The sequence below is a fragment of the Sarcophilus harrisii genome, chromosome 5, assembly GCF_902635505.1.
Source record: "Sarcophilus harrisii chromosome 5, mSarHar1.11, whole genome shotgun sequence".
Classification (NCBI taxonomy): Eukaryota; Metazoa; Chordata; class Mammalia; order Dasyuromorphia; family Dasyuridae; genus Sarcophilus; species Sarcophilus harrisii.
The window spans coordinates 157,002,244-157,019,141 of NC_045430.1; the positions used below are offsets into that span (position 1 = coordinate 157,002,244).

The following is a 16,898-nucleotide window of genomic DNA, read 5'->3' on the forward strand; positions in this document are numbered from 1 at the left end:
TTTATCTCACAAGATTTTTGTCAGGATCAAATTAGATATCAAATGATTTTCAGACTTCAAAGCACTATAAAAATGTCACTTGCTATACTTAAATTTTTCAAGTGTGTTGCTCAAAATATTGATTTCAAAATATAATTTCAGGCTAATGTCCTTAAAAAGTTCTCCTGGTTATCATGGAGCTTTTTTGTAGAATAAAAGTATAGCTATTTGAAAATGTATTATTTCACAGCATTTTTAGCATTCTTCAGCACTTTCATGAATAATTTTATAGTTATGACATCATTATCTTTTTCATGTCCTCTTTTGTTTTTTCCTTTTGTTTGTCCTGTCTTCTTTTGTAGATCGTCTTCTACCAAGTTTGTTCACATCTATTATTTCATTTATTCCTTACTACAGACCTGGAAAGTAGACATGGCAAAAAATACTACTAATTTACATGTAATTTGCTAATTTGCTAAATTTACTAATTTACAGGGAAATTTACATTCCAAGAAGTTTAATTAATATCTAGATAATATAAAAAACAAGGACTCTATCCAGGCTCCTGACTTGGAGTCTAGTAATTGTCACTGCTCACTCATTAAATCCTATTGACAAATTATGAGCAAATTTGTTCTGTCACCCTTCAACTCAAAAATACTTCTTCAAATTAAGTTATAGAATCAAAGATACAAAGTAGGTATCTCACCCATTCCTCAACAATTCTATCAGACCAATCAATTAAAGTTGTAAACTATGTTCTTTTGAGCAATTTATAATCGGTTTGGCATAGGTAAAGTACTTTAAGCTATTGGGTTAAAATCGTATGTTTCAATGTATTGAGATTGAGAAAATTAGACATTCCTCTCTATATCATAGATGGGATTTGAGCAAAAACAATTCAACAACAATAATAATAAATCAAGTTTTGGGGGTGCTTTGAGGAGATAGATCTGAACAACAAGCAGGTGGGGGAAGAGGGGAGACTAGGCCTAGATAACATGTCAAATTTCTTTTTCCCATCCCACTTCCATGATCATATCACATTGAGACTGGACTGATACAATGCATCCATCTAGTAACTGAAAGAGGACATACTAGACATATTGATGAAAGTCAGACTTGAAGTTATAGACTCTATAAAGGCTTTGAGTCCTACACTTCTGGAGAATTTGTGAGGACTTCATAAAAGGAGAAAAGGACTTCCAATAATCCAGAGCCATGAGTTTAACTTTTTGCTAAATGAGCTTTCTAAATTTGAGCCAAGTGTCCCTAGAGATATTGTGTTCATAAGGAGTGTTCCACACTTTGGGAGGAATTAGTTTTCTACTAATATTTTAGTATATTAGTAAATATCTTTTGTATAAGGGCTAACTAATTCTGGCTGGTAAACAATGTCAGATGGGGACTCACTATACAATATAACCCAAATATTTCAGGGTGAATCCTATAGAGTTAAGAGGAGAATTAATTTCCCTCTGAGAACTCAAGCCACCAATATTTTGGGGGAATAACCCCAGAGAGTTATTACATAAGAATCAAAATGTTCTGAAGTCTTTTTGTTCCCATTGTGATGAGCCAGAAAACTGTGTCCTTCCATCACATTACAATAATGTCTCATTGATTTCAAAGATAATTGAAGTTTATTCCCTTGAGTACCAAATTATTTTATCTTAATAGCTTATGATGAAAATCTTTTTAAGATGCACTGCGTTTATTCTTGCTTTGTAAAACAGTATATGTTGAACATAAGTTAACATTTTGGAGATGAAAGCATTATTATAATGAACATCAGTTACTATACTATGCTGTAACCATAGTACACTTAGAAGTTTTTCAGGCCCAACTGTCTCTTTCGTTTTATGTGAAATGTAGCTTACCTAAATTTTAGTAAAGAATTTAACAAATTGTTTTATTATATAATTGGGGGAAAATAAAATATATTTTTTAAAAGAGAGAATGTTACCCCCTGAAAGACTTAAAAAGCCTTTTAACTATTAGTTAAGCTGTGTATGCCGTACCTTTGTTTTTCCAGAACTTGCTTTCCAAATATGTGAATTTGTAATTCCTTGCATAATGGGTGCTCATGCTATCCTTATTGGGGAGATAAAGAAATGGAGGTTAGATGACATATTTAAAAAGATTGAAAATTGGTTAGAAGGCTAGACTCAGATAATGGCTATCTGAGAATTTTATGGTAAGGATTTGGACCAAAAAAGCTAATGTAATTTTGGGCTGAATTGAGAGCATTGCACTATCCAGAAACAAGAAGGGAATGGTCTCACTTTTTTAGATAATATATTCAGAGAAAGGTAGTCAGAATAACTACAAAGAGGCCTTAAGCCAATGCTATATGAAGTTTGGTAGAAAGAACTGAGGTGGTCTAAACTAGAGAAAAGATGACCAAGGGAGGCACATGTTGACTATCTTCAAGGTTTATATGGAATATCAATTGTACTTTTTTCTATTTGGTCCAAAGGACAGGACTAGGAATAAGAAGTTGCTGAGAAATAAATTTAGGGATAGAATGTGGAAACTATTACAACCCTTATTGTCAAAGAAATTATAATTTCCCTTTGGCTGGAATACCAGTTAATCAAAAAGACTTCTTCTATGAGTTAAGTGTATCAGCTTTAGTGTGTAGTATATGGCATCTAGTTTGGCCATTCATAGACCTTTTTTCCTAACTTTTTGGTTCTTAGGAAGGTTGAGATAGATAAGCAGGGGTGTACTGGTAAATCTTTAACAACCTACTCTCTCCCTCTCTTTTAAAAAAAATTCAGATCATACCTTTAAGTTTAATTTGTAGAATTAATGTTTTTTCTATAATTTTCCAAAGTCTAGACAATCAACAAAACAAATTAAACCCTGATAGGTACTTCTGGCTAATTTCTGAAGTATAAATGCTTACACTGAAAACTTAAAGATTCGTGTTCTGATGTAGTATGAATTGGCTCCAGCATATAGTATCATAGTTAAGTGACCTCTAAATTGAAGTATTTTATTAGATGAAAATATTAAAGGTTTCTAGCTCTTATGCGCCTACAAATATTATGCTAAAAGTCTTCCAGTTTCTCTGTTATATAGTTAACAGTTCATTTGAAGTATCAGAAAATTTCTATCTTTTTAGTTCAGAGGGTATAGAGGTAATTTCACTAAATGTATGGGAAGTGTATGGAATACTGGGCTGAGTCCAGAACACTTAAGTTCAGATTCTGTCTAGGACACTAATTATAAGATTGCAAGTCAGTCAAACTCTATTTACTTCAGGCAAATTTCCAGAATTTATTTGCTAAGTAAAATGATAGGTGAAAGGAACCCTTTATGGTAAGGATTTGCAAATCCATCACATATTTAGAAAATAAGCTCTTGAAAGACAAAGATACAGTATACCTAGCTTAATAGTAATAGTTAAAAGGCTTTTTTTTTTTAAGTAGGTAAATCTCTTTCTTTTTTAAAATATATATTTTATTTTTCCCCAATTACATATTAAAACAATTTCTAACATTTTTTACAAAGTTTTGAGTTTCATATTCTATCTATCCTCCCTTCCCTACTCTCTGAGATGGTAACATTCTTAACATGAATGTTTATTACTGTTTTGTCTTCGTAAGTAATTCAAAGGCTTCCATAAAAAGGAACATTACTTTGTTCAGCACAAACAACTATAAAACACTTAATTGACTCAGGAAAATTTATCCTCAAATTTTGAACAAGGCTTACAATAATTAAGCCTTCATTTCGATAAAAGTTCTAAACCACATTTTTAATGTGTGAATTAGTATGGATCAATTAAATAAAGCTGCAAATCTTATTTCCTTTCTTCCCCCTTCTCCTCCCCTCTTTCTTGTTTTATTCCTTTTATGAACAGTATAGAGATATTCTGTCACTCTGATATGATTCTGAGCTACTTGGACCATTATTATGACCTTAGTTATAATGAAAAGTGTCCCAAACCAACATTGAATAAATGGAAAAGCATTTATTAAATGCTTATTAGGCACTCACCTTAGATACAAAGACAGTCCCTGATCTCAAGGAGCTTACATTCTAATAAAGAAAACACAGGGGAGTGAAAAGGGAGCTGTATTTTGGTCCATAACATAACAAGAATAGTGACTGAGGACACAGAGGTGAGTTGAGAAATAATCTAAAAAATTTTGATGATGGTATATAAGTATGTATTGTCACAAGGTTATGAAACAAGAGTGATTAGCATTGACTTCAGAGTAATAAACTTGTTTGTGGCACATGAACAGCTCATAAAGCAAAAGGAAAGCTTTATTTACATACAGTTTTTGGCCTAATACATTTCCTAGCACAGTTTTATGGAACTGACTAAAAACAGCTGGCTCCCAAACATAGTTTGTCACAGTTGGCAAAGGGAAGGTGTGTCGGCAGCTTTACATAGCAGCTGGCTGTCATTTTTGCATTGAGTTCTTTCTTTTTTTGGTGTTTTGAAGGGTAAAATAGGGATCCAGTTAGGCTAATCAATGGTCAGCTAAAGAACTACATTTAACCCACTTCTCAAACAATAGGAAGCCCAGGTTTCCATCATCTTTCCTCTTTATACCACAAACATGAGTTGTACAGTTGAAAAAAAAAAAAGTAACACAATGAGAAGCATTGTTTCACGTGACAAGAAAGCAGTTATCTCAAGAGACTAGTCGAAAATATTCACTCTGGGAAGATAGATTTACACAGCTGAACTCCTCTACACAAAAACACACACAAAATATAAAAATGTTAAGATTAATCAAGTAATTTTATTTCATATTTACCATTCTGCAGCAACCAACATGAACATCTGGGTAAACAGAATCTCATGAAATAATCTGCTGCAAAAGCTGACTTCAGTAATACACGCACATGATAAATTCAACAACTCTGTTCACTGCCAGAAATAAAAAAAAATGGCTTCAAGAGCAAATAACACTGATTCATACTGTGCTCAAGCACTAGTCAACAAATCTATAAAACTACACAGGGAAAAGAAATCAGAGAGGCTTTGTTATCTTACCAGGGACACCTTATTTAAGTGGGAGGCTTTACTTCTTTATACCAACATAAAAAGGGAACCTCCCCATATCATTTAGGATGTGATTATAAACACAAAATGTTATAATCAAAAGCAAGTTCAAGAAATTTCAGACTGCAAAAACTTGCAAGATACAAAGCTCAAATTCATATGTTTCTTTTCTCAATTATGAATACTTTCACTAAACATAAATATTTTAACATATATTAATTTTTTCTGACATTCAAAATTGTAAAGTCAATATGGCAGAATTATTGTTAAAAGCACATATGTACAAATATTCTTTTTCATACATAAAGTATTTGGCATAATTATAACAATCATACTGCATACACAACTGTTTGCTTTTATTTATTTTTTTTACACATAATGGTATCTCTTATTAAAATTAACCAGTTATGTACAAAAATACTTGAACATTTATTATAGAAAACCTCTATAACCAGCCTCAACAGCATATACCTGCTGGATGGTTTCATTGAGAGAATATAAAAAAGTGGTCACCACCTTCCAGTTTAAGCTATTGACAAAAGCAAACACAGTTAAACCAACATGAGCTTCCCAACAAAAGAGGGAAAATATTTTAACAGTATGATTTTTAAATACAGTTCATACATCTATTATCAAGTGTTATAAACAGTTAAAGAAAAAACAAAGATACAAAATACATATTACATACAAGGTGCTTTTCCACACTCCTACAACTGGGGCATTAGCATTACTAGCTAGATCTACAGATGCTATGTTGGGAAGTTTAAACTAGATTGGACTACAGATATTTTCTCCAACCAGAGGAAAAAGGGGATCATTAGTTAGATGAGAGAAATTCCACTGTTAAGAAAGTAGAGCTGGAAGGAAATTTCTTATTTTGTGAAGAATTGAGAGTCAATAATGCCTTTGCCTTTTACAAGTTCTGATGCCATGTAATTGTACTAATCTATATTCTTGAAGAGTTTTTTTTAATCCCTTCACTTGCACGTATTGATTTAATACTGTCCAACATTGATTCCTGTATCCTTGTTAATGGGACACATTCATTTGTGCCTATTTAATACAGGAACATTTGTTCCTCTGCAATGACCAATTTTATGTAAGAACCTTCTGAAGTCAGCAGGTACAAAATCCAAGTAAACATTTCTACAATGTCTTTTGCTTAGGGTAGCAGTTGGAATACTGAAAGTGAATTGCACCTTAAAAAAAAGAGAGAGATACAGTGGAGACAAGAACACTGGAGAATTGATATCAATGAATCCTCAAAGTATAGTTTTACATATGTAGACAGCTGTCAAACTTCAAAAGCAGTCTGAAAGGAGTGTTTTGTCTCCAGAACAAAGGTACTCCTCAAACTTGACGCTTGCAACCCCTTCAATATTATATACTTCAAGTAACTGGCCTTCAATCTGTTTTCCCATGATGTACAGTTTTCATTCTGTTTGTGAAAAAGCCAGAAACTTCAGCCCTATTTACGGAAGTCTTCTAGAATAAGGACAATTGTGTTAGAATGTGCACTGATTTAAATAAGCTTTCTTATAGTATCAAGTATTCAGTAAAAAGTATACAACTTTAACACAAATGACAGCATTGTGTTGATTTTAGATTAGACTATGTAAAAAAAGTAAACATAAAAAGATACAAAAAAGTCTATATCACTATTTACCACTTTCAAATTAGAATGTTTTAATGAAATTCTCTCAACCACACTTCCTGTAATATCTGGCCTTCTAGATCAGTAATTTTATTTAATATTGTGCAACATAATATTAATAAGCAAGTTTTATTTCATTTATTTGAAGAAAAAAATCTGGGTAAAATATTAAAGTGCCTACACTAAATTTCTTCTCACCATATTTTTATTACTTTGTAAATGGTAAAGATTCATCATGAGGGAATAGAAAAGTGACTTATAATTGAGAAACCTTCCGAGGAAGGGGTCTGGGCCGAGGGACTTGTTCAGTCCTCCGGCTGCCGTTCTCTAGGTTGGTTGATCGAGCCAACAGAGGTTTGGGTGGCAAAGCTGGGGGCTCCGAAGTAACAGGGATGGAAAGGCTGTGAGGTAGCGGAGCAGGACGCCTCAAAGTTCGTTCATAAACACTGTAAGGAGGCGGCGTTTTGCTTTCCTTCCTCACTGGCTCTTCAGGCACACTGTAGGTTGACAAGCTGACTGTTTGTTCATTCACTGGATTTTCAAAGCCTGAAGTTTCAGATGTGCTACAGCGGCTCAAAGATGAGATCCCACTGCTATAACTTCCTGACAAGACTGGCGAGTTGGATATTAATCCTGAAGAATGATACTCCACTGGAGATGGGGTAAATGATTGCATGGAACCCTGTTCATTAGCAAAGTGGAAACAATGAGAAACAAAGAGGCAGTCAGAGAAGCGATTTCAAATCAATAGTGAATTGCCTGTAATATTTTCTTTCATTCATCTTTGCCTGTTGAATTTCCTACATAGGAATCAAGCTCTAGAACTGGATGGGAACTTCCTAGTCCATAGCATCACCCACATGATTAGACTTATCAACTTTATCGTCATTAGGAAGACAAAAGAGAACCAAAGAATTAAAAGATAAGGAACAAAAGGATAATACCAAAATCAGAGGGAAGATCTCAATCTTCGGAGATGGAGGTAATGATGTGGAATTTCAATGGACACATGACTGACAGAATGTAGGGGGAAAAACCAACCACCCTATTTTTAAATAAGGCTCCAAAAGGTTCGAATGAATCTACTTTCAAAGCTAGTGACATAAAATTCAACCTATTTTCTTTTGCTTTCATTCTAAATTGTTATTTCAACAATCTAGGTTAGTTGTAATCTTTCTTCAGAAATCTTTTGTATTTTTAAAAGAAAAAAAAAGATTTCCTAGTACAAAACTCCAATTCTAGGCAGTCTATGTAATTGTGTATTCTCTCTTTTTGAATTAAAAAAATTTTTTTCAATTCCAAATTTCTTTATCTCCTCCCTTACTCAGTGAGAAGGCAGGGAATATGCTATCCATTATAAATATGAAGTCCTAAGACCATCTCTTTAAAAGATCCAAATTCATGGCTCTTTGTCACCACAATATACTTCTCCTGAATTCATGATAGGCTAATTCTAGTCATTAGGACCTAATTCTTATACTCAGATTATTTTAACTTGGTAACAGTTGTATGCCCTCTAATGGAATTATGGAGTGAGAACACATGATATTTAATGGCATTTTTATATAGATTTCGGACATGTTCTTTACAAAATTTTCTCCCTATTTAAATAAGAGTCTAACATGTTACCATGCCTGTAGTCAGTAAAATACATTTATTCAGATATTTTTTGCTATTCCAGAGGTATTTTCCATGCTGTAGCTTCATTTAATAATTGATATGACATTGGGCAAGTCCTTTAACCTGAGATCTTAAGTGTCCTCATCTGTAAAATGGGGATAATAATATTTATTTATCTCATGGGATTCAAATGACATAACATATAAAGTATTTTTATATCAATGAGAATGATGATAAAACAAACTGTATTGATGAAGTTATTTAAAATTTGAGAATCACTGAATGAGTATATTACAATAGCCATGTAAGTACCTTGAGTATTACCAGCCTATGGCCATGAGATATCAAAGAAAGGACTTGAAACCAGGATGTAATATTTATATATAATATTTATATAAGGCTTTAAGGTTTTGCATATGTTAATACATTCAGTCCTCATGACATTTCTGTGAGATTGGTGCCTCCATTTTTACAGCTAAAGAAGTAATGGTTAAGTGACACCCTCCAGGAACATATAGCTAGGAACTATCTGAGGCAGAATTAAAATTCAAAACTTTTCCTGACATGACAAATAATAACTATCATACCAAGCCTGCATAAAATTCTGGGTCAATATATTACAGCTCTGCTAATAGGTAATAGGGCAAATATAAAAACATGGTTATATTCTCTCTCTCTCAAGGTTGGCTGTCCTAGTGGGGGCTATGTTGTGAAATGTATGTATTATGAAATGCTACTCTTGATGTAAAAATATAAAAAAATTCTATTCTAGCATTTTATGTACGTGTGTGTATACATACACACATACTTCATCATTAAATAACACCTGTAAACCTTCTCCCTCTCAAAGTTTGATTCAGATTCTACACATATTTCTTCAGAATTAAAATAATGAGACCATTTAACTCACCAGCAAGTTACAAGAGTAGAAAGTCTAGCAGCAGGAATGAAATCAGACTTCTCTGTGATTTTCTCCAGTTTTGCTTTGAGGACCCTTACCTTCTACAATCAGGCATTATTAACAATGCACAAGACTCAATGTCTCCTTGACCTGCCAGAATTTGTTTGGAGAGGCTAAGTTTTCTCTTTCCCATTAACTTCAAAACACCTCATCAGCAGAAGAGATATAAAACCTGGGTATTCTCATATACTTAAGTGCAAAAACTCTTGAAATTCTCACTTTAACCTCATACTCACCTTTATTGCAATAGTTTCTAAAAAAAAAAAAAGGCAATTATGCTAAAACTCAGATCTTATATCATCAAGTGATTATATTGACAATCCTGGTACACTGTCTGATTCAATTTGTTCTAAGAGACTGAAGGCATTTTTGGTTTCCAGGGTAGATGTTTTATGTACTGAAATTTTAAATAGCTTATGTCTTCATTGCAATCCAAACTTATCTTTTTGAAAGTTTTCCATATTGTTCCTCCCTGCTTTTGGAAGAGCAGGGCTCCCTTTTCTTTCAGTCATAAATATGCATTTCTAATTCACATGCCAGCAGGCTGTTTCAAATGATTAAAAAAAAAATTAGGCTGCTTTATTAAGATGGATGAGGATAATGCATAACAAAAAGTAAACAGAAACCACAACATGCCATTTCCTTCAAAAAAAAAGAAAGAAAGAAAGAAAGACAAAAGGATCCAGTAGGATTTGAAGAATAGCCACCTGATTTCTAATTAATGTTGTTTTTTCACTCAGATTTGACTTAAAAATTGGTGAAGATGATTAGGGACTTTTGACTTGCATTCAATTTAAATGTTGGTCTTTTTGATATTTGTATTTCTTATAATTCAAGCCTATTATAATAATTCCTTTATTTTACCTTTATGACTTTGTTACTGTTTTGGGAAAATAATGCCTATGATTTAAATTTGCATTTTGTACAGGAAGTAAGTAACTAATAAGGAAGAAGTCATTTTTCATTGGAAACTTTCCCTCATCCTTGAATATCTTCCCACCTTGATGCATGTATCCATGAGGATTCTGCTTTGCCCTCTCTCTCCCCTATTAAACAACAACCTCTTGAAGAGCAGGAACTGTCATTTTTCATCTTTGTATCTCTAATACTTAATACAATGAGTGTTTTATTTTTTTTAGAAGCATTTAATATCTGTTTGTTGAAATAAATGATCTGCTTGAGGATGAAGACTCCAGTATACACCTGAGAGTCATGAATCTGAGGGCAAGTAGGGGTGTGAAACTTTGTCTCCCCTGAGAAATATTCCAGGTTCCTGTACCTTCATTGGAGATCGCCCAGCAGGAGAGGGAGAAACTGATGTCCCATGTCTTGCTGGTGAAGCTGTAGACAGAAAGATTTCATTTCATTTCAAAGAAGCTAGACAATTCATTCCAAGTAGCTCTCCATTTTAATGGAGCCAAAAAAATCCAACCCCAAACCAAAAGCCTTCCCTTCTTATCATACCCAAAGTTAGTATGTTAAGCCACAACCAGCATTTGCTTAGAATAGACCCTAAATGGGAACATACGCAAAAATTCAAGGCTTCAGAGTTATCACTAACAAATTTCCAATAAAATGTCACTGCACTCATGAAGGTCCAAGAGCTAGAGGTCTTGAAAACATGGTGTTTCATTGATGCAATGATAGTATCTTAGATACCCCACACTGTGGCCTGGACAGCTAAAGGAGAACCACAGGCCAGAAATGTAGCAGTTTATAGCAGGATCATTAGCAATCCCTTTGCTTCAGTATGACTTTTTCCTCATCTTTGGAACACTCCTGAGATACACAGACAGAAAAAAAAATACATGTAACTATAGAAATATAAGAAAGATGACTATATATCATTTGTGTTTCACACATTTACAGCCAGGATTGTACATCATCCTCTAAGTTTTTCAAACATGAAATGACAAACTTGGTAGGAAACTGTAATGCTTGAACTAGGGTCTCTACTAGCTAGATTCTTCTTTGATGTTAAAATATTAACAACTAGCATTTCTGATCACACTGCTTTCCTCTACTTTAAAAAAAATTATATTGTGTATGTTTTGAGGTACACAGGCAATAGTCCACAATTGCTCACAAGAACATTTATAATAGAACCATATTAAGATTGATTCTTTATACCAGAGATTTTTTAGTTTTCGTTTAAACCACAACTCACAACACTTAACTGTGGATGGACAGTCATAATCTGATATAATGTGATGGGTCCATAATTACTTGTCAGATCCTCTTATACTTAAGTATTGTTACACATTACTTTAGAATAACTGATCTTTTAAGTATACTCTGTTCAGTGAATTATAACAAAATTATTCAGTGACTTAAAAGAGGAAATACATACAGCTATAGATCCCCACAATAGCAAACACAAATGGAAACTTCACAACAAATTAGATATGTAATCTATGCAGAAGGAAATGTAGATCTCTTGACTATAGGTCAGGTCTGAAATTAGGCTAACTAACCTGTGAAGTCCCTTGTTTGTTCTAAGTTGTCCACTGGGCAAAGTAAAAGCCAAATAAATGTCACTATTGGATTGTGTGAGATAATAAAAATTACCAGGAGACACTAGAAATGCATTTCAATGTATTTGCTGAAATGATTTGAAATATCATTTTAGTAACAATATTATTGTGATTTCTTCAGTCCCACTAAAAGAAGTTATTCTACCAATAGTCATAAATTTGAATGAATGATAATAAAATGTGTATGCATGCATATGTGTACGTGTATACCTGCATATACTTGACTTATGATCAGAACTCAGATTAAAAGAGGGAACATAAGAAAATAACTGACCTCAGTTTTTAATTCTCAGAAAATTAACATGGGTAATTTATAAATAGAATTATTAAGTACAAGATTTGGGGGGAAAATCCTAGTCTTCAGTTCCCAATCTTTCACCTTGCCTCTGACTACTCTATAAGGGTCATGTCTGAAGTTAATGTATGTCTTATTTGAAAAATCAAGTTCTCAGGAGACTAAAAACTCATCTTTAGAGCTGTACTTTCAAATTAGCCTTCCTATGCCTTAGCCTGAAGTAGAACAATAGATTGCTGCATCAGAAACACAAGCTGTTAGTCTCGCTGTTAAATCATACAAGAGCCATTTTAAAAGAATCTGTTATAGATTTTTTTTTTAGGAACTTTCCTGCCTTGACAGAAGAGCAGAATACTTGTGTGTGTGGGAAACAAAGAGGCTATGAAATTATGTTTGTTTGCTTTAAAAAAAATTCTAAAATTTATCAAATGCCATGGGGGTCATTTCAGAAAACTAACAAAGTGTAACCTTAGTTATCATGAAACAAGTAAGTTTCATAAAACCTCATATAGAAGGACTCTCTAGTAAACAATCAACAAATAAATGATTATTGTTATAACTATCAATCCTGCTATGTGCAAAATATTCTTTATAGCTGACCAATAACTGCTGGATTTTGTAATGACTAACTTGGTATCAGAATAAAATTAGGAAAAAATTAACTGAATTAGTATCAAATTTGATAGGAACCAGTTGGATAATGAGATGAAGATGAGTTAGTTAGGTTAGGTAACATCTTTAAATCTTTGACGATGATATTATGGAGGGTGTCATTTTCCTGTCTGAGTTAGAAACAGAATGCTGCTGGGCTAAAAGGTTCTTGGTTTGTTCCAGTATTGATTTTTTTCAATATTTATAGAAGAATAGGAGCTCAGAGTAGGAGGAGTAACATTAGAAAACAAATGACCTATTCAGATTTTCATTCTCAGAAAATGAACACCTATCTTTCTCTGAGAAATTCAGAATAGGGAGGAGTGGTTAGTAAAAAGTATTTTTACAGAAGTGATGGCTCAAATACCCACCAGTTTGTGTGGGTCTTGGAGGGACAGGGGGAGATATAAGTTTCCCACTATCCAACATGTTCTTGGCTTCTTTCCCACTGTCCAGGCTCCAGCTGCTAGGGGTGGGATTCACAGCTGGAAGGGAATAAGAAAGCTGAAATACACAAGTTTCCAGCTCTTCTTTGTGACTTAATAAGTCTTTAATACCTGGAGAAAGTTAGAACTACCCAAAAACAAAAACAAAAAACACTAAGAAATCTACTGAATACCAAGCCATTATTTCATGGGCTACTTACACTTCCAATTGACATTTAACTTGGCGATAATATTTCTCTTCATTTCAATTTAGCTATCCAATAGAGCTACTTAACTCTAGGCAGGATTGAAGCTTGTTGAGAATCAGAAACTGTTTAGTTGCTTGATAACAGATGGCAGACATATCCTTGAGACTATTTTAAAACTTGATTTCTTATGAAACTTTCTTGGCAAATAGTACCCTAAAGGAGAAGCGATGAAATGCTAACATCCCAACTGGTGGGCAGTGCTATTTAAAAAAAAAAAAGGGGGGGGGAGGGGAAGAACATGATAGACAATAAAAATAATTATTGTATTCTCTTGGAGGTCAGGTAGGCCCTGTGCTTTCAGAAAAATTCCTAAATGAATTGTTGTGGGTCACAGAGATGATGCTGAACAAAAAGGATATTATTGTTCATTCCTCCATACTCCCTGATTGGCTGATGAAATGGCTCTAATTTCCAGAAAGATGTTGAAATCTTGACTAAGCATATTGAGGACAATAAAACAAAAACTCTCTCTCTCTCTCTTTCATGTTATGTGACACACATATATGTATACATATGTAATACATAACATATACATACAACCTGGTTTCAAAAACAAAATGAGTTCAACAGATCTCATGGAAAGCTGCCTATACAGACACTGCCATCTCCTGGCAACTTCAAGGATTTAAATCTCATGGATTAGAATGAACAAACAGCTAATGATGAGTACCACAAATAATTATGTGGACATCTACTTGAAAATCATTTTTAAAAGTCCAGCCACAGTTCTTTTTGAAATAACTTTGCAAATGGAAGTGAACAATCTTACATCTCTCAATTCAACCTTCAGCATCCACTATTGGATTTGTATCAAAGTGACATTTTCAGCTTTTAAATTCTTCTCAGTCAGGACCTAAGGGATCTGTGATTTGTACTGAAAAGTTTTATATTCATTTTCCAGTACATTCAAATGAAAATAGGAGCTATGTTCTTAATGAAGGGCAATTAAAATGCATTTCAGCAAGGACATTTCCATTAAAGGCTCTTGATTCATTTGCCTGTGGACCTCTTCTACATTTGAAGCTTGACCCTGAAAAGAGGCAAATGGGTGATTTCCTGAAAGGCCATTTTTATTCCCAAATAGATGAGGAGGACATGTTTAATCTGCATTTCATTCTGTGCTGTGCCATACAGATTGATGCTAATATGCTATTTGCAACTAAGAATGTGCTTCTTTTTCAAGTGACTTTCAGACAAAGCACATTCCATTATGCACTGGATTGTAATTTTTAAATACCATTTAATTGCACAGAGAGCTAAGCCAGTGTCGCTGCAAACAACATATGAGGCTGGGAGACAGTATTTTGTAATGGAGACAGAGAATTGAAAATAAAAAATCAATCTAGAAAGTTACCTTTCTTTTTACAGCAAACGAGTAACCACATTGGCAACTTTTTATTGTTAAAGAACAGAGATTTTCCACTGTCTTCCATTAAGGCACCAGCAGAAAGCCACTAACTGTGGACTCCTTTTCTTGCTCTTTGTACATATATTCAAACTTTAATATGAAAACAAATTGTAAGGACCATAATCATGAATGTACATCTCTCAAAAGAGAAAAAAGTTTTGACTATTAACAATATTTCACTAAGTGCAAGGGCAAGGAAATTCCACATTAGATACACAGAAGGCTGAAAATGAAGACAAGAAAAATTCTAGCAGATGAACTGAGTTTAGACCCACCTTTATCAGGTGCAGAAAGATTAGGGTCACTTCGTGGCAAAGGACCATCTCCAATATGATTAAACAGCATCCTCTGGAAATTCAGGAGAATTTAATGTTTTATAACGCAATAGAACATCTTGCCTTAGAATACTCTTTAGAACGTAATATCTCACAACTGAACTTGATTCCAAATAATTTAAAATATAGTACAAAGAACCTAGAAACAAAGAATCTGGTTATGCTTTAGGAAAAAAAGCCAAAACAAAAAGCACCCCCCCACCCCCACAAAAATGAAAGAAAGATAATGCATTTGTTTTCAGAAAGGGAAAATATATTCAGAAGTTGGATTGGTCTAAGTAGAAATAGCAACAAAATTAGCATTTAAATATATTTTTGGAATGGAAGTAAATGCTATACAATTTTAATGTCTGATCTAGGCCTTAAGGAAGAAATGAGAAAACAACTCTCCTTCCTTTCAAAAATAGGGGAGGACTTTGGGTGTAGAACACTACATATACTATCAGATTCTGTTGAAAAAGAGTTGATCCTTTTTTTTTCCTTCTTTGTGACAAAGAATGGTCCTCTGGTTAATAGAGTAGAAAGAAATATTTGGCAAAAATGTAAAAGAAAAATCAATAAAAATTTTAGAAATAGATTGATTTTTCTTGAAGTCAATGTTAAGTATAGGTTAAACAATAGAACAATTTATAAATAACAGTATATGATACTATAGAAAATAAAATTCAAATGAGAATTAAAGATAAATGTTGGCTTTAATATTTATGTTGAATAGATTTTATTTCAAAAGAGTTAGAAAGCTTATGTATTAAAAAGTTAGAATATATAACCTCAAAAATAGATAAAACATGGCAAAAGACATGATTTAGGAGTTTTTTTGTTGTGTCATCACAGAATATAATTTCACCAGGGGAAGGACTCAAGAGATTTCAAGTATCCATGACTTTCTGAGTCCTTTACGTTGGCAGCATTTTCCTTGAGCAGATGGAACAACATTGAAATTCCCTTGCAACATCAAATGACAAAGGGAAATAAAAATGATTAGCTAGTTCAGCCAAATGTGCTCAGACATAATTTCTGAAAGATACCAGAGTATTACAGATGAGGTGACTTGGGATTACAAGAAGATTACATAATCAGCACAAATGAACCAATTACAAATCAAATCTCTCTTTTCAGATGCTGTTCCCTGAGAAAATAATATGGGGGGGAAAAAGATGCATGGAAAAAAACAAAACCCACTATTTCTGTTAAAAGGTAGAAATGATTTAGAATTTACTCATATTTTACCTGCTACATGTTCAGAGATTAAATTTACACCCATATAATTTGTAAGACCAAACAGAAGATATTGTGAATCTTCAACTTTTTGACATGTTACAATTCTCAAATTATTTTCAGGTTCCTTAATCCCACCAAAATTTCTTCATATCCAGGGTAGGAAAAGAGTCAGAAAAGACATCTCTCTACTTTCACTCCCTTTGTCTCCCAAAGTATACATTCTTGAAGCCAGGAACTGTTTCATTTTGTCTTTATCCCCAGGGCCAAAGTTCCATGGCTAGAATAAATACTTATTGAAAGAAAAAAGGAGAGGGAGAGTTTTAAAATATTTTTTCCTGAATTATGATGATTTCACCTCTATTGTTTCTGGATATCACAAAGACAAATATAACTCTGTCCCATCAAATTTAAACAGATTAGAGACAGTTAAGTAGTGTATTTCCAAATGAGACTAAAATCCCAGAATCTCAAGAGTTCAAAAGGGAATTGAGACGTTAAGCTCACCAATAGCTGAAAG

At 33.4% G+C, this 16,898-nt stretch overlaps 1 protein-coding gene across 7 annotated transcripts in view; it reads right to left on the reverse strand.

Annotated features, from left to right (window-relative positions):
- Nucleotides 1-4,725: 4,725 nt before the first annotated feature.
- The window catches only part of DOCK4 (dedicator of cytokinesis 4), a 500,144-nt gene continuing 487,971 nt past the window's right edge, over nucleotides 4,726-16,898 (reverse strand). For 3 of the 7 annotated variants that reach the window (XM_031938825.1, XM_031938827.1, XM_031938824.1), the window contains 4 exons: nucleotides 15,101-15,173; nucleotides 13,095-13,208; nucleotides 10,523-10,584; nucleotides 4,726-7,344 (listed from right to left, as the gene is read on the reverse strand). In XM_031938825.1, coding sequence (XP_031794685.1) covers nucleotides 6,919-7,344; nucleotides 10,523-10,584; nucleotides 13,095-13,208; nucleotides 15,101-15,173 — 675 coding nt within the window. In that variant the 3' untranslated portion in view covers nucleotides 4,726-6,918. Of the gene's footprint in view, nucleotides 7,345-10,522; nucleotides 10,585-13,094; nucleotides 13,209-15,100; nucleotides 15,174-16,898 lie in introns of those variants that run through there. The other 4 variants (XM_031938828.1, XM_031938826.1, XM_031938829.1 and 1 more) reach the window with 4 other exon arrangements.